At 52.2% G+C, this 24,177-nt stretch overlaps 9 protein-coding genes and 1 non-coding gene across 10 annotated transcripts; 6 read left to right on the plus strand and 4 right to left on the minus strand.

Annotated features, from left to right (window-relative positions):
* Window positions 1-117: 117 nt before the first annotated feature.
* QC764_0045980 (uncharacterized protein) lies at window positions 118-6,923 on the minus strand (the record flags this gene model as incomplete). The annotated part of the gene is made up of 3 exons (XM_062940335.1): window positions 5,935-6,923; window positions 2,865-5,877; window positions 118-1,042 (listed from the first exon to the last, which is right to left on the minus strand). Exons 1-3 carry the CDS (start codon window positions 6,383-6,385, stop codon window positions 118-120), a joined length of 4,389 nt encoding a protein of 1,462 aa, XP_062804003.1. The 5' UTR covers window positions 6,386-6,923.
* QC764_0045990 lies at window positions 2,597-2,668 on the plus strand. Its single transcript has one exon. It is a non-coding gene; the product is annotated as a tRNA-Thr (tRNA).
* A 1,694-nt stretch (window positions 6,924-8,617) lies between the features above and the next one.
* On the plus strand, window positions 8,618-9,980 carry QC764_213730 (uncharacterized protein). Its single transcript, XM_062945079.1, has 3 exons — window positions 8,618-8,979; window positions 9,043-9,529; window positions 9,603-9,980. Exons 1-3 carry the CDS (start codon window positions 8,714-8,716, stop codon window positions 9,711-9,713), a joined length of 864 nt encoding a protein of 287 aa, XP_062804004.1. The 5' UTR covers window positions 8,618-8,713; the 3' UTR covers window positions 9,714-9,980.
* An 845-nt stretch (window positions 9,981-10,825) lies between these two features.
* QC764_213720 (uncharacterized protein) lies at window positions 10,826-12,127 on the plus strand (the record flags this gene model as incomplete). Its single annotated transcript, XM_062945078.1, has 1 exon — window positions 10,826-12,127. The coding sequence occupies one exon, from the start codon at window positions 10,826-10,828 to the stop codon at window positions 12,125-12,127; it is 1,302 nt and encodes a 433-aa protein (XP_062804005.1).
* Window positions 12,128-12,372: 245 nt separating this feature from the next.
* QC764_213710 (uncharacterized protein) lies at window positions 12,373-13,460 on the minus strand (the record flags this gene model as incomplete). The annotated part of the gene is made up of 1 exon (XM_062945077.1): window positions 12,373-13,460. The coding sequence occupies one exon, from the start codon at window positions 13,458-13,460 to the stop codon at window positions 12,393-12,395; it is 1,068 nt and encodes a 355-aa protein (XP_062804006.1). The 3' UTR covers window positions 12,373-12,392.
* Window positions 13,461-13,980: 520 nt separating this feature from the next.
* On the minus strand, window positions 13,981-14,943 carry QC764_213700 (uncharacterized protein; the record flags this gene model as incomplete). Its single annotated transcript, XM_062945076.1, has 1 exon — window positions 13,981-14,943. One exon carries the CDS (start codon window positions 14,941-14,943, stop codon window positions 13,981-13,983), a length of 963 nt encoding a protein of 320 aa, XP_062804007.1.
* Window positions 14,944-15,233: 290 nt separating this feature from the next.
* Window positions 15,234-16,805, minus strand: QC764_213690 (uncharacterized protein; the record flags this gene model as incomplete). The annotated part of the gene is made up of 2 exons (XM_062945075.1): window positions 15,641-16,805; window positions 15,234-15,582 (listed from the first exon to the last, which is right to left on the minus strand). The coding sequence occupies exons 1-2, from the start codon at window positions 16,015-16,017 to the stop codon at window positions 15,234-15,236; spliced, it is 726 nt and encodes a 241-aa protein (XP_062804008.1). The 5' UTR covers window positions 16,018-16,805.
* Window positions 16,806-17,062: 257 nt separating this feature from the next.
* Window positions 17,063-19,447, plus strand: QC764_213680 (uncharacterized protein; the record flags this gene model as incomplete). The annotated part of the gene is made up of 1 exon (XM_062945074.1): window positions 17,063-19,447. The coding sequence occupies one exon, from the start codon at window positions 17,063-17,065 to the stop codon at window positions 19,445-19,447; it is 2,385 nt and encodes a 794-aa protein (XP_062804009.1).
* Window positions 19,448-21,232: 1,785 nt separating this feature from the next.
* Window positions 21,233-22,624, plus strand: QC764_213670 (uncharacterized protein; the record flags this gene model as incomplete). Its single annotated transcript, XM_062945073.1, has 1 exon — window positions 21,233-22,624. One exon carries the CDS (start codon window positions 21,233-21,235, stop codon window positions 22,622-22,624), a length of 1,392 nt encoding a protein of 463 aa, XP_062804010.1.
* A 416-nt stretch (window positions 22,625-23,040) lies between these two features.
* On the plus strand, window positions 23,041-23,888 carry QC764_213665 (uncharacterized protein; the record flags this gene model as incomplete). Its single annotated transcript, XM_062945072.1, has 2 exons — window positions 23,041-23,267; window positions 23,340-23,888. Exons 1-2 carry the CDS (start codon window positions 23,052-23,054, stop codon window positions 23,886-23,888), a joined length of 765 nt encoding a protein of 254 aa, XP_062804011.1. The 5' UTR covers window positions 23,041-23,051.
* Window positions 23,889-24,177: the final 289 nt, after the last annotated feature.

The raw sequence follows: 24,177 nt of genomic DNA on the forward strand, positions 1-24,177 counted from the left end.
GGCATGCATTTCTTTGTCCTGATGGGTAGGTACGATTTGGGTAACTGTTCATTTGCGCTGATCTTGAATAAAAGTTGAATATTGTTGATCTCCTACCTAGCACACAAGCATGCTACATCAAATTTCCCCTGAATCCCAAACCACCACTCCTCCAACTACCGTCAACACACTTCTCAACTGTTTGATCCTTTCCTCCGGAATTGTGAAGTAGTCCTCACTAAGCACTGCTACATCACCCAGCCTTCCTGTCTCGAGAACACCCAAGCTATGCTCGTCAGGCCCGCCTAAGAACCAAGTGTTGTGTTTTGTAAAGAGCTCCAGAACTTCTTGTCTGCTGATTGACTGGCCGGGGTTGATGACCTCTCCTTTGGCATTTTTTCCAGTAATTGCATAATACGCATGAGGCCACGGGCTCAAGGGAGCAATGTTCGCCCCATCAGGACCGAACCCTCCATGGATTCCACTGTCCAGGATTCTTCGAAAAGGAGGTCCGGCGGGGTTTGTTGTGTTACCTGTTCCTGAAAGGTAGAGCCAGCCAGAAACATTCACGCCCGCCCCTAATACCTTTAGTCTTCTGAGAGAATCTGTCGAGATCCTTGGCACATGGGCGACAACCCAGCGTAGATTTTTGATGGAGACTTCGGCGTCGACCTTTTCAAAGCCCTCTAGTTGTGTTTTGAGATCATTTTCTCCAAGAGCGTGTACCTCCAGCCGCCACCCTGCCTTGGCTATTTTAAGGGCGGCAGCTTCAAAGACGGGCCCGCCGGCATAGTCTGCGATCCCGACGGCGAACTCGCCGATGGCACCGGTACGCACCATGTCATTGCCAAAAAAGGGGAACGTGTTGCGCAGGCGCTCTACAAGAGTAGGGTTTTCTGTCGTTGTGTCATCGTGAAGGAAGTTTATGCGAAGCCGGATGATGCCGTCGAGGTCATTGTACACCGAGAGCCAGGGAAGATGAAAGGTATACAGATCTTCTGAGGCAGCACCGTCCGAGGATGTGTTGGTCGCACTGAAGGCCCCTTGATCCAGCTTTGGTGGCCTGGGTTAGTAAGAGCTCCAATAATGTTCACCAACATCTGTGGCAGGGTGTGCAGGCGGGGCATGAAGGTGAGGGGACATATATCGCAAGAAGAACCTACGTGTGTTGTCACTCCCACGCTGGCTGCATACTCCATTGCACTCTTCACGCTCCTCTTTCTCCCCTCAAACCCCAACAAGCTCTGCCTCAGCCACAACAGCGCTTTTCCATTTTCCAGTCCAGATGCAATACTTCCATTCGTCGCTATCACCACGCTAGCCTCTCTTTCCAAGATCTCTCTGCCTTTTGTATTTGTGGTAGCCGGACCAGAAAAGGATGTGGAGATGAAGATTGGGTTGTCGCTCACTGCGCTATCCAGTTCCTCCAACGTAGGGAGCCTCTGTTCCTTGAGCTGATTGGGAGAAAAGCCACCGATGGTTGTGATCCATCCATCCTTTGGCACCCCTTTTGCACGCTGTTGATATGTTGCTTTCACATCAGCAACAGACAAGGACAGCTCGAGAGGGGTATGGTAACCGGGTCTGTTTCCAAGGAGGACAATGTGATTATGGCAGTCTATTAACCCCGGTACCGCAACTCGACGTCGGAGGTTGATTTTCCTGACTGGAGAGGACGACTGTGACAAAGTGCGTTCGGCCTCGGGTAAATCGTCACCAGTATATGCAATGTATCCATCTCTGACGGCCAAAATGGAGACTACCCGGTTGCTGGGGCCGATTGTGTGAATTTTGCCGTTATAAAGAAGCACAGACCCGCGTAGAGAGCCCGAAGAATGGGACTGGGTGATGAAACGAGGGGGCAAAACTGGAGTGAAGGAAGATTCAATCGACAGCGTGGAATTAGTATTGCTGGACACTTGGACGTCGAGTGGGGAGGCAAATAGGACCCAGAATTGGAATACGAGTAAGAAGGGTAGGATGGTGATAATGGCGAACATGACTCTCAGGGTGTCCACGATTAATGGATTTATGTTCAAGTAGAATGCGGAGCAGACATTTGTGCTGTCAATGCTTCGGAGTATGTCCCGTAATATACTACCTAGGGTAGTAAACCCTAGCCACATTATATACCGGAAAGGTTAGGTAAGGTACCTTGCCCTCCTTCACTTGAGGGAGGGTACCCGTCGCGATGATCACATACCCACGAAGGAGGGTGAGTGTGGACAGAGGTACCTTGGGTAACGAGCCAGTGACTAGGTATCTAGATATGCAATACAATGGAAATACCCGGCGGACAAAAATATCAGCCGAAGTATGCTCCTAGGCCGGTGGTTCACTAGTCTGAAATGCATACATATATTGGTAGTATTGCATGAGGGGTTGCTCTAGCAGCTTGAGCACACTGGTGATGGGTGGTTTTGTGTCATCGTTCGGAAGTTTGGAGAGCTTGGCTTGCCCATCACCTGCAAATAAGCCGCACTGCACCCTCTTTTGGAACCAAGACCAATTGAATAGCAATGCTGAAAAGACTTAGTCACAAGAAAAGGAAAAAGACGTCGTTTCTGTCGCATGATATCAATTCTGAGTCTTGCTAGTAAAGCATCCAATCATAAAAGCCTGCTTGGCCAAGTGGTAAGGCGTCGCACTTGTAATGCGAAGAGCACAGGTTCGATTCCTGTAGTAGGCATTCATTTTACCTCACCCAGTTACGTTGATCCTGATCACACAAATGGAACATTTTTGTAATTGCAAATTCTTCATGAAAACCTGGAACAGTGGACAGAAATGGCAAACAGACAACAACAAGCCAACACCCAGATCACATTACCCTGCGTCTTTTTGCACTTGACCGAAACCTTGGAGAACGCCGTCCTCGCTTGGACCCATGAGCCCCATCATCCCAAGCCCCATTTTGTAATTCTTCCTCCACCCGTATCGCGTGCTGTATGGCCTTGTCCATTCCATTCCTCACATACTCCTCTGGTGTGCTGTCGCCCTCTAGCCTCAGATGCCATGCTCGTATACACCGCTTGGGATCAAAAGTTTGTACTGGCAATGGACCGAAAAGACGAGATTCCATTCCACTGCGCATGAAGTCATCCAGTGAAGTCCATGGTCTAGGACCTTGACGGAATTTCTCAGGAGCTGGGCCCAGTGCTGAATCAACGCTGTGGGTGATGGTCCTGGTTTGAGACGTCTTCGGTCTTTGGCTCGGTACCGTGGTGCCCTGATACCTTCCAGGCAGAGTTTGCGCCACCAACCTCCCCTGACTTGTGGGAATATTCAGATTTCTAGACAGTGTATCGGTACCGCCATCTTTATCCTCGCTCAGGACCTGGAGAGTCATGACGCTCGACATCTTCGCCATCGTAGGAGCGTCATCGCCATCGCCAGCGTCTTCCTCTCCAGCCCAAGGGCTTTCACCGGCATAGAGCTTGCGGTAGTACTCGGCCAGCGGAATTCCCTTCGTCGTGGGAGTGGAGCGCCTCACACTGGAATCAATGTATGACGGGTCCCCCTCAGCAACATCTATATTGTCTTGAATAGTCTGGTCCATTCTCCCGTCGTTCAGGTCGCCCGGCGCATTAAACAAGTTTCTAAGAGTTGTGACAGATTCCTCGTCAGCCGGCATCGATAACCCATCAACAAAGGAGTTTTCTGCAGCTTGTTCTGCCTCGAGTAGTATCGTATCATCAGCTGCCCAAAATGCCGGCAGGTTTGTGACATCTTTGAGGGTCATGTCTGGGTTTTCGAAGAACCCTGTTCTCAAAACGTATTCGCAGTATTTTTCCAGGCGGCCAAGTGCCCTATTTTCGTGTGAGGGGTCATTCGGGTCTGGCAGGATCGTGAATTTCCCATCAGGATCGGCAGAGCTTGACTGCTCGTGCTCGGCCTCTAACATCCACTCATCGTAAAGATCGGGCTTGCTCTTGGAATCACGGTGCACAGGCACAGTGCCACCGTCTGTGAATTGTTGATTGTTGATGAACGATATCTGGTCCTTCCACCATTCCATGAGGCTTTCCAAGAATCGAACTTCGTTGTTAATCCTACGGATGGTGTCGTTATGCTTGCGGTCGAACTCGTGATGCATGCTGATTTGGGAAATTATGTTTCTCTCCTTGTAAACATGAGCCAAGCTATAATCAGCCTTCCTGCCCTCAAAAGTGGAATTTACATGATGCTTTTCCTCCTGTAGGTGCTTGACCTTTCTGCGCTCCACCTCGGCCCAAAAAGAGCTTCTTGCCGCCAAAATATTCTTCACATGTTTGTCCACAATGGCAAGTATCCTCTTATCAATGTCGGAAAGATTCCCACGTGTGGCAATGTCGATTTGGCGGGACCTCCGGATGTCGAGAGTACTAAGCTCCCTGGCCATGAAGGGATATAGTTCCCAGACTGGCTTGTTCACTCGGGCCACGATGGCAGCTTCTCTAAGGGGGGAGTTGGTGCTCATAGTTGGGATTGACGACTGGTGCGAGCTCGAGGACTGCTGTGACCTTCCAGACTGTTGTGGGCTTGAAGACTGATGTGCATGCGAAGGGGTGGACGTCCCGGCCTGGGGGGCGGTGATCAGCGGCTTCACATAAAAGTTGTTCATGAACGGATACGTGTAATTCTTCTCGGCTATTTTGAGCAGTTTTCGTCGGTCATTCAATATTTTGTTGTGCCGGTGAATTGTTCGGACGAGGTCTTTGTATTTCCCACCGCGGGCTTCCATAACCATGATGACAGCCGACCGGGAAGGCCAAAACGGAAACGTGTGTACCCTAATCGCGGCGAGAGCCATGTGAGCTTGCTGAAAGTCCTGGGTAGCAGTGAAAGGCCATCGCTGCGGGTCATAAGCCCGATAAGGCATCCCGCCCCTGATGCCCATGGTCCACATGACCGGGCGATCCCTTTTGTCCTTCGCCCTTCTATGCTGATCCAGTTTATAATCGGCCAACGCAATGACATGTCCGTAAAGCCAGTCGTTGCTGGGCCATTCCTCCCAGCGTCTTTCCCTTTGTACCTTCTTGGTTTGAGTAAATTCGGTCCACCATGCACATGTTGCTTCCTTCATGTCCGCCGTGTTGTCGTATTCTTCGGCTGCGAAATCAAACATATCCTCAAATTTCCCCACGAGATCAAGCAGTTCTCCGCTGTATTTTGCTCGCAACTTTTTGGAGGTTGCGAGTTTGGTAAAGGGAAATTTGATCTCATCGCCGGCTTGTTCCCGTTCGGCAACGTGAAAGGCTAGCTCTCTGCCCAGACCCCACGCTTTGATGCGTTTTTCAGAGATAGTCAACAGTGTCTTTAGCATCACACCGAAATACATCTTGTCAAACCACGTCCCCGGCTCTGGAAGCTTTTTCAACCTTGCCTTGTATTCACCGTGAACGTCATGTTTCACGTCGCACGCCAGGCCAAAGTCTGCAAGGTGAATCTGTGGGAAACAGGCGTTAAAGTTCTCGAGTCGGGGGTCTTTTTGTTTTTCTTCAGCAGAAGGGTAGTGCAGCCAAATATTGTGTAAGTGGCCGTCATTGTGGCCAATCGAGACCCAATCTATCAACGTTGGATGCTTCAAGTCGGGCTTCAAGTGGTTGTTATTCCGGAGGTTCTCCTCTGGAGATTTCACATGGCCTGTGTGCAGGTAGGCATAAGCCCGCCCGACTTGGGCGATGAAATGCCAGATGAATTCCTCGGGGACATCCTCGGCTCCTGTACGCTCCGAATTTTTAGACAAGCACCCTTTCTTGTAATTCTCCAGGAGTTCCCAGAGCGAGCCGCCATTGTAGTATTTCATGAACATGGTTGACTGTGAGTCTCCGTGCCAGTTCTTTATGTCGTTGTCGGGTCTAGTTCCGTAATCATGTATCTGAACTGCATACATCTGCGAGATTGGATAGAGAATAGCTACGTAGTACACATTTTATTAGCAGCTGCGTCTGGATGATGATGGACAACACATACGGTCATATTCTAGCGATCTGTACGCTGCAGGGTCGTCCAAAGTCATGTACTCAATCTCTGGTATGATTCCGTTGACATTGCTTGACAATCGCCACGAGATATTGCCCAGCACCTGTTTGATGACCACCTGCTCCTCCGGTTTGTCCACAGAGTGGAACAGCCCTACCATAACACCATTTTTGGTCACGTACTTCGGGAGAGTAAACCAACGGATCAAAACAAAGCCCTTGGGACGAGCCTGTAGCCAGATGAGGGATTTGTTGGTAACAGGCGATTCGTTTTTGTAAGCTTCTCTTTCGGCCACCTCGGGCCGCTCGAGTGGAAAGGCTACCAGTGTCATGTTTTTCCACCCTCGCTCTTCGATCTTCTCGCCAAAAGGTATATCTGTAGAGCGTTGGACGCCCACAAAGCCGGAATCATCGCGAATTGTGCTGTCGTTCGGAGATGCCATTATGGCGGTTCAGATAAAACCTCGGTACTCCGGTGTGAGGGGCAGTTTTGACCAATGTCTGGATTATTATGAGCTCGTGTAGGCAAATTAAGTAGGTAAGGTAGCTACCCGATTGGTGATGTGATGTATATTTTAGGTCTTAGACAACAAAGCCCTATCATCTCCAGATCCATCATGCCCTTCTTTGTCCGGGTAACTAGGAACAGTTCAAGTAGCTGTTTCACAGGGCAGCCTTCACTCAGAGACAAAGGATAGGTATCTCATCAAACCACTATCCAGCTAACCACTTTTTCCGGATCGGGCTAGGAACTGCCAGTCATCAAACATAGAGACTTTGAAAGTGGCATTTGACTATGCCCTTGGTACCCACACCTACCTCCCTCTGTGCAACTGGTTTCATACACACCATCCCATTATCTGGGCGGCATCATCAATTCGCCTTGTCTACCACACACACCCAGTCTCTCCCAGCATTGTACCTGCACCTACACTCCACACAATTTATCGAGATGGAGTTGGATTCTGCGTTGCTGCTTCGACGTCTTGTTAGTGATGATGTTTCCCATCGGTCTTTTTCAAGCTACACTGGATCGAATCGCATCCTAATTGGACACTTGGTGAAAAATAACCAGAGACAATTTCTGACAGTTACGTGCAGTGCTAGAACGTTGCGTGTGCACTATACCTGCCCAAGAAAGCGGGATTAGGACTCCGTTCACACATGGTTGAGGTGGGACTACAAGATTTAGGCTGTTAATTCTGAGCTGCAGGTAGCCGTAGGAATGCAACTCTGTGACCCCAGATTAACAAACAGCCTAAAGGTGGAGTACACAAGAGAAGTCTCTAGACAGGTTCAAGTGCATTGTTTGTCAATCAGCTAGGTAGAGATGTCCTATCTGGTTTGAATCATTGTTTCAGCGGATAGACTGTGGTAAAATACCTACCTACCATATCAAATCCTTGGGAGCCGTAGCAAGACTTGACGTTAGTGCATAAGGCCTGGAACAAACATACTACCTGCCAGTCCTGCCTACTTACACAAGCTTCCCGACCTACTTTGCACTCTGGCAGGTTGCATCACCTACATTCCTTGACTCGCAGCTTGATCAAGGGAGATGTTCTTCCAGGTTCGCAGACATCCTTTCGGCCGCCACTGCCCATGTTGAGCCTTCAGCTTGGCAGTACCAGTTCTCGGCCTCCATATCCCGTGGTTGCCCGTTGAAGCAATTGAAGCAGGCCCCATGTCATGAGGCTCTTTGGACGCCATCCATTGACATACAACTGCACATGTTTAGCTTAATGTCTTGGGTCGTAGTCTCATTGATTTACCCGTCGGTTGAATCGGTAGTTCGCTCCCTGAGGGCCCTGTTCCCTTTTTTGCCGAACTGGGTTGCATCTTTCGGCAAGGCTGTCTACGTACCAACCCATATTACTCAATGCAGAAAGGCCGGTGGCCGAGAACCAGAAACCCGGTTTGAGAGTCGAACTGACTGGGAGGCTAGCACAGGGAAACACCATGTCATGAGGTCCTAAGTATATTGAATTTAGACCTCCTATACGCGCGGCTAACCTTGGTGTACAGTCCTTTCACGCTTCTGGTTGCATTGCACAGATCGGTTGCGTGTGAATTCCAAGTTGTTCAACTTGGCACTCTGGAATTGCAAGGGCTTTTGATCCCATGCCTTTCTCCTTGACATTTGCGGTGTTATGGCGGTCTAGAATCCGTTCTCGTCTCTTGTTTCATCACCTGTGCTGTTTTGCATGAACTACGCTTGGACGAATTCGGCATTGATCAAGATGTTAGTGCCAATTTCGACAGATCACCCACATGTAGGTACCTTAGGTACCTTGTGTCAAGAGCACAGTTACCTGCTGGTAATAAGAAAGTCGGTTGTTCAATCTTCGACCAGTTTCTTGTTGGTTATGTCCACTGCACTGGGCCGTTGTGCCAATTTGTGGGGAAGTGCTTCAAGGAGTGGGTTGAATCGACGTTAGATGACAGGTGCTAGAATCCGGGGTAATGACCTGCAAACAGAACAGAATCCACCCGGAAAGGAATCCACAACCAAGGGGTTGCATTACAACCAGGTCCTCATGTAACGCAGGGACCTCCGTTGTCTCGCAAAGGACTGGAGTTGAATGCCTGGGCCAAGGATAAGGGGCAAAATCCGCTTCCTCCGAAGACCCAATACCACCTAGCTGGCAATGAACGGATTGGCATGTGGAAATCTATATAAGCACCTTTGTCGCCCAACGGAGGAAATTGATCCCAACCCTCTTGTTCGACCAGGCCTGTAACTTTCCAGTTGTCTCTCCAGAAACATCAAGATGGTCACCCTTTCTTCCCTTCTCGTTGCCGCCGCGACAGTGGCCACTGGTGTCTTCGCTGCCCCCGGTGAGCTTCCTGGGCTGGCCAAGCGTCAAACCTACACAACCAGCGCTACCGGTACACACAATGGGTACTACTTCTCCTTCTGGACCGACGGCGGCCCGAACGTGAGGTATACCAACGAGGCTGGCGGCCAGTACTCGGTGTCGTGGTCCGGCAACGGCAACTGGGTTGGTGGTAAGGGATGGAACCCCGGTACTGCTCGGTGAGTGTTGCAACATGTCGTCGTGTGCTGGTGCCAGCAGCTGACAAGGGTCATATGCAACAGCACCATCAACTACACGGGCACCTATCAGCCCAACGGCAACTCGTACCTGGCCATCTATGGATGGACCAGAAACCCTCTTGTCGAGTACTACGTGATTGAGAACTTTGGCACTTACAACCCATCCTCGGGAGCCACCCGCATGGGAAGCGTTGTCGATGGCGGTGCCACCTATGATATCTACAGGTCCACCCGCGTTCAGCAGCCCTCTATCGAGGGTACTCGTACCTTTGACCAGTACTGGTCCGTCCGCCAGCAGAAGCGCACCGGCGGCTCTGTCAACATGGCTACCCACTTTGCTGCCTGGGAACGTGCGGGACTCAGACTGGGAACCCATGATTACCAGGTTGTCGCCACTGAGGGCTACTTCTCGTCCGGCTCCGCTACTATCAACGTTGGCGGCTCCTCGGGTGGTGCTCAGCCCCAGCCCCAGCCCCAGCCTTCTTCCAACCCCAACCCTGGCAACGGTGGCGGCGGCGGTGGTTCCAACGTGAGTCCTCCTTTGCTCTCTAGGCCAGGTGCTTGATCAGAATAGAACAATTAATAACCATTCACGAAAATAGTGCGCTGCCAGATGGGGCCAATGCGGTGGTCAGGGCTGGAATGGTCCTACTTGCTGCGAGTCGGGCACTACCTGCCGTTCCAGCAATCAGTGGTATTCCCAGTGCCTTTAAGTTGTTGGATTTGACCCTGGACGTTCTGGGATGGGCTCTCACCACGCGGTCTCAAACTTCGATGGACAGTAAGGGAAAGTCTGTAAGGTAGATAGGATAAGGGGACGCCTCATGCTTCATGTACATAATTGCACCCTTGCATGCCATCACGGTATGTGGTACAAATACTCGTTTTTTCCATCAAAAGCTTCGACCGATGTGTGTGTCTGCGTGTGTGCAGAATCCTGATGTTTTGGACGGGATGCCCTAGTCGGCTGAGATGTCGAGAGATTGAAAAGGCTGTCTGTGGTGTGTGTAGCTGGGGTGTCTGCGGTGTCAACGAATAGGATGAGTGGTAAGAACCTTGCATCTTTGTCCTACAGTCACACCACCGTCGCCTGCTTTCTCCTCAGGTCCAACCAAAATGCCGACACGGTGAGACAGGAGACAGGGCTGTGTCTCTGATGTCCTGGTGGTGTAAACACAGCTGGTAGGTAGCTAGATTCACAACATCGTCGAAATGGATGGCTGGCTGAGTGTGATCAGGTAAGCTCGCATCAAGTCAAAGAGGGAAAAGGCATCGAGGCGGTACATCAGGAACCTCGCCGCTATTTTCCCCGCACAAAGCGAACCTGAAAACCCACACCGCTTGCCTCGTTGAGATAAGGCCCTGTTGCCCTGAAGAGCGAGAACCAAGGATTGACCAATGGCGGTCTTGGCCCGTTCGCCATCGCCTTCTTGGCCTCCCCCTGCAAGAGTTCCATCGGTCTCTTGCCCTCGATCGAGGACCAAACCAAGTTCGGACCATGACAGCAGAAGCGGGGTCGGCAGTTCAGCCTATGGGTTGCCATTGGTGATGATGGGTGTCTGGTTCCTGCGGTCTGCCAACGGCCAGCTTTGAGAAGCGTCACGTTGGCGCACACGGTACCAGAGCTGAAGGGGGTGCTCGGAGAGTAAAAGAAGGACCGGGCTCCATATTTTGATCCTGTTCTTTTCCCTCGCTCTCAACCGTTGCTGACAGCCAACCTTTTCTGCCCGTCCACGACAGGGTCAACCCACCATCTGTGTCCTTTCACCGATTCACTAGAAGCCAGCACCCTGCGGCTCATCAACGCGGTCGACAGCAACGTACAATGGCGAATAATTCCCCACGCCGACCCCCATCGGGGATCAAGGTCATCGTGGTCGGAGCTGGCTTCGCGGGTCTTGCTGCGGCCATTGAATGCGATCGGAAGGGCCACTCCGTCACACTGTTTGACAAGGTTGATAACATTGAAGAGATCACCAGGATCGGCGATATCATCTCTTTCGACCCGAATGGCTCCGTTGCCTTCGAGCGCTGGCCAGGTGTTGTGGATCAAATGGAAGCCATTGCCCGCCAGACTAAGCACATTGACCTATATCACCACCAAGGCAAGTTTGTCACGCGGCAGGACTTCTCCCACGAGAAGGCATGGGGAAGAAGGATCAATGGCCACCGAGGGCAATTGCACAACATCATATACCGACATGCTGTGGATCGTGGTATCGACATCCGCCTCGGGAAGCGGGTCGAGGACTACTTTGAGCAAGACTCGCCCCCTCAGGCCGGTGTGGTGGTGAACGGAGAGCGCATCGCGGCGGACGTGGTGATCGCGGCCGAGGGAGTGAGGTCGCGAGGGAGAAAGATTGTGCTCGGTTTTGACGAAAACCCAAAGTCGTCCGGGTACGCCGTGTACAGAGCCTGGTTTCCGGCCGACCGGGTGCGCAATAATCCTGTGATCAAGCATCTGGTTGAGAATGGCGACACGCACCAGGGCTTCATCGGGCCGGACATCCACTTTCTGGCCTCCACCATCAAGAACGGGACCGAGGTCAACTGGGTCTTCACCCACATTGACGATGGGAATATCGAGGAGTCATGGCAGTTTCCGGGAAAGCCCGAGGAGGCGCTCAAGTATCTTGAGGGGTGGTGCGATGTCGTGCATGAACTGGTCAAGGCGACGCCTGATGGAAGATTGATAGACCATAAGCTGGTGTACCGAGACCCCCTGCCGACATTCATCTCACCCAAGCGGCGGATTGCCTTGATTGGCGACTCTGCGCATCCGTTCCTGCCCACGTCGATTCAAGGAGCGAGCCAGAGTATCGAAGATGGCGTTGTATTGGCGACCTGCCTAGAGCTCAGCGGTAGACAGAACATCCCGCGAGCTCTAAAGGTGTACGAGAAACTTCGATACGCACGAGTACATCGGGCACAGGCCAATGGCCCAAAGATGAGAGAGAGGTGGCACAAGGCAGACTGGAATGAGGTGTGGAAAAAGCCAGAGATGATCCACCTCATTCGGGAAACGTGGCTGTTGAATTTTGATGCCGAGAAGGATGCATATGACAGGTTCTCCAGTGTCCTCGAGGAGTTGGAGAGAGATGAACAGCAAATCAAACCAAGGCTGTAAATATGCTTTCCTTGCTTGTTTGTATCCCGGTGTCGATGAAACGACGATCGAGAGATTTTCTTATTAAATGAACATCTAGGTAGCGAACTGTCTCGCGGTAGAAGTAAAGCCTGGGGTGATGGTCCTATGCCAAGATTGTAGCCCCTGAACCCCTGATTTAACCCTGAACCCCTGAGAAATGGTGGAGAGTGATGTAAACCCCACTCTAATTTGTAGAACAATGTAGGTGAATACTACTACTATCTCTTCTGATAAATAAGATGCGTTAGCGAACTCCTCCCAGGGCCCCCATTGTCATGCCTGCCAAAACCGGCATCGCCATCGTCCATGACCTTGCCAACCCTCTTCCCTCATATTCTTGCTCAGGCTTAGACCACCTGCCACCCGCAAATTTCCCACAGCCGTAGCCCCCATAACCAAACCCATACATCTTGGACCCTGGTCTGAGATATCTACCCTTCGGCTTGCTATAACCATATTCCGACTCGTCGTAGATGATCTCGTCGAGGTAAGGACTGATCGGCTTGGCGTCGGCCACACCTGGGAATGTGTGACCAGGTGCCTCGAGATACATGTGGGTCCTGTTCTCGTCCTTGCCCAAGAACGCTGGGCGGGAGGTGTGCATGGCGGTGGCCATCCCCCTGCGAAGGATGCGATGTTGACGGTACATTTCTTTCTCCTTGAGAACCCTCTCGGCCCGTGCTGAGACACGCTCGTCATGTGTCGTACCAGTAAGTGTATCCTTCAGCTTTCTCGCTAACGAGCGCTTTCCCGAGGTTTCACTGCTCTTGGAGTCAGAGCCAGAGTCATCCGTTGGCTCGTCAGACAAGTCATCGGCGCTGTCCAGAACCGTCTCGGAAATTTGAAGACGGACCTTGTCCTTCTCTGCCTCGCTGAGTGACGAAAGAAATTCGGAGTCTTCATGTGGATGGTGCCAGATGGATCTGGGGTTGGGGTTGTAGTTGGTGTCAACGAAGAACTGGTGATGCGTGTCTGGATCAAATTCCCTAACCCATCCAGAGGGAACGGGGCGAAGTTCGTCTTCCATGCTGCGGCGGGCTTGCATTGGAATGGCGTCTTTGTGTTGGAGTGCTGTGGTTGTTGAGATGGTCCCGGAGCTGGTTGAACTGGTTTCGTTGTTGCCAGAGAGTGACGACTGTAATGCTTCAGAGTGGATTGCGGGTGGCGAGCCTCTTTCTACCTTGGTGCTGCTCGAACGTGATGGCGATACAGACATTGTGGCACTTTTTGGCAAAGGCGGGAGGGGATATAAGTAGAGATTTACCCGAAACACACAGGCTGGAATGCAGTTGGCAAGCAGCTGTAGTAGCATGGAAAGAGAATAATTTGAAACGAAACTCGCGCCGTTGAAGTGAGTAAGATTCAAAGCTTGAACGCGAAAGAAGGGACACAACTGCTTGTTAGTGTGCTCTGGAAGCCAATCTGACATGATGGAAGTCAGACGTCATATAGAAGTCAAATCACTGTTGCATCGAAAGTGGGTTTGGACACAGAACTACTGCAAAGCCAGTGCCGGCTCATGTGAGCCACGAGCCAGCTGCACATATAGTCTGGGACTCGTCTACATTAATTCGCGATTGGAAGTCAAAATGGTCGTGTTTGCAGAAAAACCTTTACATAAATATGTGTGTATCAAGAAAGAGATCGAGGCCCTTCAAGGCATGCATCCTCCGGTTCGAAAGTCCCGTCCCATAGCACGTGAACATTGCGCAATTCCGTTCACTATGCTAGCATACAGAATAATTAGTACTCCATTGAAGTCAAATACAAGGTACAATAACTATCACCTCACGCCTTCTTTTGTCCACGAGGTGACCAGGTACCCTACCTAATTATATTGCCTGCCTTCCCCTTACGTTAAAGAACTCATACTCGTCACTGGTATTGTCGGTTTCCGCCATCATCAAATCGGGATGCCTTCTCTCCTGCTGCCGACCTGCCTTCAACATCCCAGGGCTTGCCATTCTATGATCTCTATCCACCCTGATTTCACCAAGTTCGGAAGGCGGTATATGTCGCGGTCTGATTCCCGGAGCAGCTTCTTCCACTCTGCGATGCGGCAGGGGAGCTGTGTGTAGGACGTATACACACTGAGGACAGTATCCATCGGTATTGATATTTCTGTGACGATGGTGACACCCTCTACACCAACGCGCGTGAGGATGGGCATGAGAATGTAGAAGCCTGTCTCGTAGTGTGGTGCCAAGGACCACTCGGGGTTGGGGTGGACCCTCGCTAAAGACCCGGTTGTACGAGAGAGGCCGGAGGCTATGCCGGACACCGTGAGGTTGCCTCGATGGTGATGGCGGTGGAGAGTGCCGCGTCCGGACGTAGCGACATCCTGGGCTTGGGGCAGCCGGTGCACCAGGCGAGATGCTACGAAAATAAGGTCGGTCGTGATCCTCTCCTTCGACACCCCCAATGATAGCCCGAACAGGAGAGGGATTGCGGAAGGGGGGAGAGTGGCGTGTGGGCGCAAGCGGATGTGGTGGATATGTTTTCAGCTGGTAGCCTGCCTCACGAATGATCATGCTGGCACCTGGGGCATTGTATATGATGGTGTTAGAGGATTCGTAAGCGCCTTCCGGGGGTTGCTCCATTTGACCCAAGTTGACAATTACCTTCACCGGGCGATCGGAGTCCCTACGAATCGCAGGAATAAGGCGGTGAGAAAGAAAAGCATCGATGGCATCCAATTCGGAGACTTCACGTGTCACAGCGTCCCCGATGTAGGGCGCCGTCTTGCGATAGGTATAATGCCTTGCCCCATATGGTTCAGGTCGGTGATGTGCCATGGCTTAGACTCAAGTGGGTGGGTAGGTCAGAGAGTGAATTTGGGCAAAAGAAAGAGCTATTCAAAGGGGCCAGGAGGGGCAAATGTAGGGGTACTACGCAGTCGAGCGTGTCAAGGGTAGCTACCTGCATTCTGTCTCACAACCTAGAGTAGTACAGCGAAACCGGACAGCATCTTCCGAGAACCAAAGTCTTGCGTGATGAAGTGTGTATTTCTGGTCAGGGCCTTTCAGTTGATTTGAGCTGTATCTAAGAGAACATGAGCAAGGTTACCATATCCTCTTTCTGTCATCTATCCTTGAATTTCAATCTTGCGAGCCCCCGTCTTTTCAGCCTTGGGTACGAGGATATCCAGAATGCCTTGGTTGAATTTGGCCTTCACCTTGTCTTGGTCGATGTTGTTGGGAAAGTTGAAGACGCGGGAGAACTCTCCAAATGAACGCTCGCTCAGCCAGTACTTAGGTCCCGAGGATTTATCCTTGGAATCTTTGGTGTCCTTGGAATCCTTCATCTTCACTTCACTGTCTTTACCTTTGGCGCCTTCTATCTTCTTGGATGAGTCGGAGCTGCCCAGACGAAGCGATGGGTCACCCTCCTCGTGCTTGCGTTCGGTGTGGCCACTGACAACCATGGTCTGCGGGCTGGGAGATACAAAGTTAGGGATGGGTTGGGTAGAAGGGGAAAATGGGGGAGGGGTACTCGGTAAATCGAATTTCGACATTTTCAGGCGAGACACCTGGGAGCTCCCCTTGCAGGGTATAATCTTTGTCGTGCTCGGTGACGTCGAACTTTGGCGAGAAGTTCTGGAGGCTGGTGCTGCTGTCGGCATGGTGACCTCCGAGCTCACGGGCGTACTTGTCGAAGTCATCCAACATGCGGAAGAGTGACGAGAAGCCTGGCGTTGGAGAATTGGCGTGGGAGATGCGGGGGTACCAGAGAGACATCTTGGGCGGAGTTCTGTTTGAGATCCTGGGACCAGTGATGCTATGTGCGAGCCGGCGGGTAGTGGCTGACTTGGGAGCTCCTGAGCGGAGAAGAGTGGGAATCTTGCTGGTAAAAGTGCGCGATGACTGCATGGAACCTTGGCTGAAGGGCAGGTTGAAGACAGCCTATCTTACATTTGGCAAGCAAGCAGACATCTATATACCAGTTCTCGTCTCTCCTTGTCTGCTTTGACATTCCTCTCGGTTGATGGTCTCCGTCATGTTGGCTGTCCCGTGGCTTTGTTCTTGAAGCGTTTGATGCGTAATGTGGTCGTCGTGACGATAAGATGAACTGACCTGGACGCGCTGTGGTTGCTCCATCTGAAATCCCAACGCTGCACAGACGAGACCCACCAAGAACTGAATCCGACCGTCGGCGCCCGGAGGACGGGAGTGGAGACGGGAGGCTCCGGGTGTGAGGCTGGATGCTATCTGGCCGGTTCCGGGAAAGAATACTCTCTGGACCGATAAAAGACCCATCCCCTCACCAGTCAAAGACAGCGGAGAAAGTCCGAAAGGAGTGTGATGTGATTGGATCTGTGGAATGACAGGGCCGGACCTTTTCCGCCGACAAGCCCTGGTTTTGGTTACGGTTACGGCCTAGCTCGAAATAAGCAGCAGCTAATCTGTAAAGGGTAACACGCGGACTTGTAACTGTGATGTCATAGGCAACAATCCTTGGATGTTGCCCGTGGGATGCCACCCCGCAGTTTGACCACCGGGGAAAGGGCGAGAACCTCTTGGTCCTTGTACCGACTTTTCATTTTCTGCTTGCTGCCTCGAGTCACTATTGCTCCGTAGGTGGTACGCACTGATCAGGGAAGGGCTTGTTCTCCGCCAAGCTGCGCATCCACCGATCACCCAGCCAGTTTGATGACTGAACCTCCCCACACTCCCATCATTCATCATTGTGCAGGATTACCACCAAACATCGTACGATTCTTGCATCCCCCAGCTTCTCGACTGCCCGCTTGAGCCCTCTCCCTCCAGCGCAACGGGCGCACCAGCCCACACCGCACCTCACCACCCCTCCCCGACCGACAAGTAGAGCAGTTTCCAGACTGCCGCAGCGGCCCGCTAGGTAGCCCACTTGCTCCGGCCCGGGCTCAACCAGTCAGGTCCGTTTTTCGGCTTCAAGATGGCCGACTTTGCTGGTGGAGGGACTGCCCCCGTCCATCCAGACCTAGGTCTTCTTTTTGATCTCTCGCCTCTGCCTTCGCTCCTCCTTTCGCCCTCGTGGCGCATCACCAGAGCCTCCGCGCGCTTTCTCGAAGAATGGAACTCCTCCCCCGAGGCCTGCGTTGGCCAAGAACTGCTGGCCTTTGTGCAGAACCATCTCTCTCCATCCCCCGTCCACCTCAAGTTTCTCACCACGGCCATCGACGATGCGATTGCCTTGCGCGCAGAACGAACCTCGATGCTGATCAACACGAGGCGCTCCGTTTCCTGGAGGGCACGTGTGATACCGTATTTCAAGGGCGATGAGCTTTTGGCCATTGTCACGGAGTGGCATAAGAACTTGTCCACAGACGACGAGGTCCAACCCGGCCTCTCCACCGATGAAGCTTTCCGCATCCTTGTTCAGGCAGTCAAGGATTATGCGATATTTCTACTTGATACCACAGGCCACATCGCGACGTGGAACACGGGCGCTGAACTCCTGAAGGGCTACCGACGGGATGAAATCGTCGGCAAGCACTTTTCTGTTTTTTACGGCAAGGAGGATCTGGACATCAAGAAGCCAGAGATGGAGTTGGAGATCTGCATGCGCGATGGCAGAGTGGAAGACGAGGGGTGGCGCTACAGAAAAGACGGCAGTCGGTTCTGGGCCAACGTCGTTATCACGGCCGTGTACAAAAACGGCGTTCATGTGGGCTTTGGAAAAGTGACACGAGACTTGACGGAGCGCAAGTCAGCCGAGTCTCGACTAATTGCTGCCTACGAGGAGAGTGAGAAGCTCAAATCCGACTTTCTGGCCAACATGAGCCACGAGATTCGCACCCCCATGCACGGCATGCTCTCGGCATGCGCCTTGCTTCTGGACACAGGCCTCTCGTCGCGGCAGCGCGACATTGTCGGCATCATGGACGAGTCAGGACAGGTGCTGCTGCAGGTTATCAATGACATCCTCGACTATTCCAAATTGGCATCTGGGAGCTTTTCCATTCACTCGGACATTGTCGGCATCACGAGCATTGTCACCTCGGTATTACGAAGCGTGCAGACGACATTGCCCCCATCTGTGCATTTCGAAATGTTTCTGGCGCCAGACCTCCCCAGGTCGGTGCAAGGCGACCCTCTGAGATACCGACAGATACTTCACAACATTGTTGGAAATGCCGCCAAGTTTACAGAAAAGGGCAGCATTCGGGTCAGGGCCGGCGTGCAGCGAGAGGACCACGACAGCTATATAATCATGACCGAGGTGACAGACACCGGCATTGGTATCCGCGAGGCTGCCGCTGCAAGCCTTTTCACGCCTTTCACCCAGTTCGATGCAACCACAACAAAACAGTACAAGGGCACTGGACTCGGTCTGTCCATCGCCAAGTCATTGGCCGAGTTGATGGGGGGGAGCATCGGGTATCGCCCCAACCCCGAACGGCACGGCAGTATATTTTGGTTTACGGCGCGGTTCAAAAAGATCAAGAGCCTTGAGCAAATTCAAGACTGGAAGAGCAGGTTGGTCCGGAAGGGCGGTACAATTCTGGCCATGCCCGAGGCAGACGTGGTTAGCTTGCGACAAAAGCTGGCAGAGGTGGCTCCCATCAAGAGTCTACTGCTGGTGGAAGACAATGTGATCAACCAGAAGGTTATGCTCGGTCTCCTGAGGTCTCTCGGCTTCAAGAACACTGCGCTCGCCTCCAATGGGTCCGAGGCGGTGAATATGGTGCGGAGCAAGCCCGCGGCCTACGACATCGTCCTCATGGACATCAACATGCCCATTATGGATGGCCATCAAGCTTCCAAGGCGATGCGGGACGCAGACATCCGGGTGCCCATCATCGCCATGACGGCATACGCACTCAAGGGCGATAGGGAACGCTGCCTTGAGCACGGCATGAACGACTATATCCCCAAGCCGGTCGACAAGAAGTATCTCATCAAGGTTCTAGCAAAGTGGCTCCTACAAATGAAGGACTACAGGAAGATCTTTGACGAACAAATGAACAAGCTACGAAGCTACGAATCTTTGACTCCGGGTGCGAAGGGCCATGTTGCCGATCGTCTCCAGAAACTTTCATTAACTGTCCAGGGCGAAGAAGGCGAAGGAGGCGGAGCCGCCACACCGTCTGATCGGTCGGTGGAAAACAAAGACCAATCTGATTCCCATGGAGCACAGTCGTCAGACGACACCATCAATGTGGTCAAGCCTACCTCACAAGAGGAGAACCAGCACACCAGCAGTGTGGTATCTTCACCGCGTTTCGAGCCACTTTTGCCGCCAGTTCAGCTCGAAATGCTGGACTCCACCCAGGACATTGGCCTTATGGTGACTGGAGACATCGCGCCAAACGCTTGAGGGTCACAAATCTCTGCGGAAGCTGTCGATAGTGGAGGAGACACAGAGAATAGCACCAGCGGGACAACTGCCACCACACCTTTAGATCCACCACTGGACTCGGACAAGAGCACTGTCGATACCACACATAAGGGGGCAGCCACCCTGCTACCATGATACGAGGTTCAATACCTCTTTCCCTTTTTCCTTGCGTTCTCTTTACTTGTTGTTTCTTCCTTTTTCCCTCTATGTTTCTTTTTGGCGCGATCTGGAGTTGACTATATGGTGCTTAGTGTACTTTGGCAAGCAGGCAATAACTTTTACTGCATTGATACCTATTTCATTTCTATTTTTGTGGGAGCAGGGGGGTTGAGTTATTGAGTGCACTCGGTGATCGCAACAATGTCTGTATGGATATGAAGTAGCACGCGGTGGTGATCCGGGACAGGAGTGGTGATTTGGCTTGCATGAAAATGGCGAGACGTGGGTTTATGCAGCGAGTCTGGAGTTGTGGGCATCTAGATAAACAGTACGAAATAGGATGTAGGGTAAAATAGTAACGATACGGTATATTATCTCTATGGCAACATACTCCATGTACAGTATAACTTTTTTTTCTTTTCTAAGAAAAAACAGAAAAAAAACTTGCCGAATGGACTTTCAGCGAAGGATACCTAACAAGCTTCTGATTGAGTTGGCTGCATGTTGTTGGACTACTACGCTCAGCCTCATGTCGGAGGCTAGGTATCCATCAGGCCACAGATCAAGATCTGTATTAACCCACGCTGTGGTTGAAGCTGCGGCTCGGGGGCTTGGAGTTATGCAAACTGAAACAAGTGATACCCGGAGCATATTAGTACCTGTTTGGGAATATGGAAATGTGCTGTTCAAGATCTGGCCTGTCGTGAGCTGAGGGGCGATGCAAGGTTCTTTTAATGTGTTATGGCCAGGCTGTGGCCGTTTACTCGGCACAGAATTGAACAGCACAATAACACCCGATCAGATGGTCATATTGTGTTGGTTGGAACTTTGTGTCGGGCCCAATCCCACAGAGCAGGTCTCCGTCGGGTGTTGGAATGTTGATGGCAGTGCTTTGAGCAAGAAGACCCCGATGGGGAAATATGTGGGTGAACTGGGAAGTGTGTGGTCAGCTTACTTACCGGCGCTAAAAATACAAGATGGGACGAAATTATGCCAGGAGCCATGATGTCTCCCTGTGGCACCATCCATATATCTGACAGCGGCTGAAGGTGAGTGGCCAAGAGCGGCGATGCAATCTTTCTTCAATTCTTTCAGTGAATGGGGATGCAAATTCGTGTCCGTATGGTGAAACAAGTTAACAGGCGAAGTTGGATTCTCTGAAGATAGTAGGATGGGTGGGTTAATCATTGGGACTGTCGCCAACAGTGAGCGCATCGCGCCATCCTAGGAAAGCGTTCAGAACTAGTGTGGCCCTCAGGGCCTTTGCTGTCTGTTGACTGAACTCGGACTTGGGCCTTATTTGAAGGCCAGGTGCATCATCGTCGTTGGCCCTGATTTTGTGACAGACCATGGAACATGGACCGTTTTCTCAGTCCTATCCCCATTTTGGCGAGCTGAAATTGTTGGAAATTGAGTCCATATTCAAACATAACAAGTTGTATATAAGCCCGGGTTTCCGACGAGAGTGTGCCAACGTATTTGCGTCAACCATCTACCAATCTTTTCCCTATCTTCCTCACATTCTTGACCCCAGCTTTCTTCATTTCCTCTCCGCCGGTCGGACCTCTAGAGTGTATAAGACTTTTCACCCTTTCCGCCATCACCATGCCAGGTCCCCTCATTGCCCTCATACCGGCCGTTGCTGGCGCTGCTGCACGCGCAGCACCTGCCGCAGTCGGTAAGGCAACTGCTCAAAGTGCTGCCAAAGGCGCTGCCAAAGCCGCACCCAAGCCTGCTGCTCCCAAGCCTGCTGCTCCCAAGCCTCAGCCTCCCAAGCAGAACAACCCGCCCAAGCCCAAAGACGACAAGAAGCCTGAGCAAAAGAAGGATGAGAAGAAGCCCGAGCAAAAGAAGGATGAGAAGAAGCCCGAGCAAAAGAAGGATGACAAGAAGCCTGAACCAAAGAAGGACGACAAAAAGCCCGAGCAAAAGGACGAGAAAAAGCCCGAGCAAAAGAAGGACGAGAAAAAGTCCGATGACAAGAAGCAGGATAATAAGCCTGGGCAGAAGAAGGACGAGAAAAAGCCCGATGACAAGAAGCAGAATAATAAGCAGAAGAAGCCTACGCGTGGCTGTGAGAAGAGGGAGGAACTCACAGAACAAGCTCTCGACACTACTTCTCAAGTCATCGATCGCATCACGAACCGCCCTGGCCGGGACGATGATGCCACCTCAGATTCTCTCAAACTCGCAGGGCCCAAGCCCAAGAACCCCGTGGTGGCGCCCAAGGCTCCCAAGGCCGGTGATGTACTTGTCTCCCTTGCTGTTAAGAACAACGGCCAGGATTGGTTCTGGTTCGTCCACCACCCTACCGAGACCAACACAGGCATGACCATGCATGCCGAGGGTACCATCACCAAGGGATTTACGGTTAAACTCACACGCAAGACCACCGTCGAAAAGCTCGAGTCTGCCACGGGCACCAAGTCACTCGAGCTGATCAAGCTGCAGTGGGTTGAGAAGCGTTGGTGGGACGAGGACATGTTCGGCCCCAACAAGGCTGCCAAGGCGGAGGCTCCCTTTGAGACAACCGCGTATGGCGTAAAGCCTCCCACAGTGACCGAGTGCGCTCCCGTCAAGGAGACCGCCACTGAGATGGCCATGGATAGGATGACCGCCCGTATCAAGCGCAAGGACGACAAGACCTGGGTCCTCGAGTCGTGCGAGGCTCTGGTCCGTGCCGGAGCCCTCAAACAGAACGTCTTGACCTTCCTTGAGAAGCTCAAGGACAGCTACGGCACCCTCGGAGGCAAGAAGCCCGCCGACCCCAATGTTAGCCCGGCCAACCCTGGCAAACAGCCGATCTGCGGTACTCCCAGCAGGGGCGGAGATGGCCTCCCTACCAAGACCAATAGGCCTAATACGCCGAGCACACCTGGGAATGCTACACCGCGTAAGACTGGGAATGCTACACCGGGTAAGCCTGGAAATGGCACTCCAAAGAAGGGCGTCACTGGAAAGCCTCCTGCCATCAACGCGGCTGCTGTCAACAAATAGTGGGCATGTATCGCCTCCTAGCGCAATATTTCCATTTCTATGTTTTGGTTATCTAGACGGTTAGCATTCAATGATGGTGAATCTGGGCGTTCTCTGGTAGAAGCAGGCGCTGTTCTTCCATTCTTTCGCTATGTCTGGTTGGTTTGCTGGTAGTGTAAATGGTGTCAGAGTGATAAATTGAGCTGGTACTCAAAATATATGCAACGAAGTCTCCCCCATTCCGTGCTGAATATTACCTGGATACTGTATTGGTATTCCTGATGAGAAAAGGAGGACACGGAGCTGACCCTAACCCTCACCGGCCCCTTGAATCGCCCCTGACGAATTTCCGAGTCCGTCATCCCTTCAAATTCAGTGACATTGACATGAAAAGAGGGGTCACCCGGTATTCTCCTCCAAGTTGATACTGAGGGCAGCCCAAAACAACATGTTCCTGTCACGAACACAAACACCAGAGTGCAATTGGCCGATACTCCCCAACCAGCCAGCTCATACTCACGTGAACGGCACATTGTACTGCTGGAATAGAGACCTTGACACTTCATACTGGATACACGAGCATGCCTTTAGCTGTCTCAATTTCGATAGCCAGAACTGCGTGTGCCCGCGCCTCAAAGCAGACCCCGAGGTGGCCGGGATAGGTGTACGTGATGTTGAATTTGCGCTTGTTGGCAGCTCTGTATACATTTCTAATCAGCTTTCCGATGAGCTCTAGGTAATCCTCGCCTTCTTCATCACTGCTTTCCTGACCGTCATCTCCACGATATTCACCCTCCTCCTCACTCGCACCGATGGCCCCTTATCTCCCGACGGAATCTGGCCGCCTCCATCCTCCCCGGCCCACCCTCCCACTCTCAACAAGATCAATCATGTCTCAAGACAATACATCGCCCGACCATTCGTTGTCTTTCTTCACTCTCATGGAGTCAACATTCCCGTCATAGCCGCCTGCGCCACCGACCTCGTTATCTCGCTCTCCGACACCCAGCTCGTCACCGGCCTCGCCGTGCTCGTCGGTGCGCTCGCCTCCCTGTACCGCAGCGACCACGATGAACCAATGTCGGTCTATCATTTCACCATCGCCTCTGACCTGGCCTGGTTCTCGTCCACCACACATCTCTCCTCGCTGCTGGTTCTCCGTTACCACCCACGAATCTCGGCCAAAAAGGGCCACCGACCCACTCACATCCGGCCCTGGACGGTGCACCTCCCGTTAAAAATACGACTTGTCCTCATGGCTGTTTTCGCCGCTCTTCTCCTCTAGGCCACCACGCTGGGGGCATACGAGTGCTGGTACAGCACCATGGCCTGCCCCGCCAAATGTACGCTGACACACCCCTGGGGCGGCGAGCCGGAGACGTGGGTGGCGGTGAACACGCAGCTAATATTCATCGTCTTGTTATTACCGCCCCTAATAGCGCTTGTTGAATCCTACGCACACCACTCGGAAGCAGACAAAAAGAAGAGGTTTGGGCAGTGCAGTTGTGGTGGCTGTGAATGGCACGGATGCTGAGTGATCTCAAGTACCTTAGGACGGAGGAGCAAGAGAATTT

Source organism: Podospora pseudoanserina, chromosome 2 (assembly GCF_035222485.1).
Source record: "Podospora pseudoanserina strain CBS 124.78 chromosome 2, whole genome shotgun sequence".
Classification (NCBI taxonomy): domain Eukaryota; kingdom Fungi; phylum Ascomycota; class Sordariomycetes; order Sordariales; family Podosporaceae; genus Podospora; species Podospora pseudoanserina.

Bases quoted from the DNA above. Each gene is read 5' to 3' on its own strand.
- QC764_213730 (XM_062945079.1), top strand. From the start codon at position 8,714: ATGGTCACCCTTTCTTCCCTTCTCGTTGCCGCCGCGACAGTGGCCACT. The intron at 8,980-9,042 runs GTGAGTGTTGCA...CATATGCAACAG, and splicing joins TGGAACCCCGGTACTGCTCG to CACCATCAACTACACGGGCA. The intron at 9,530-9,602 runs GTGAGTCCTCCT...TCACGAAAATAG, and splicing joins GCGGCGGCGGTGGTTCCAAC to TGCGCTGCCAGATGGGGCCA.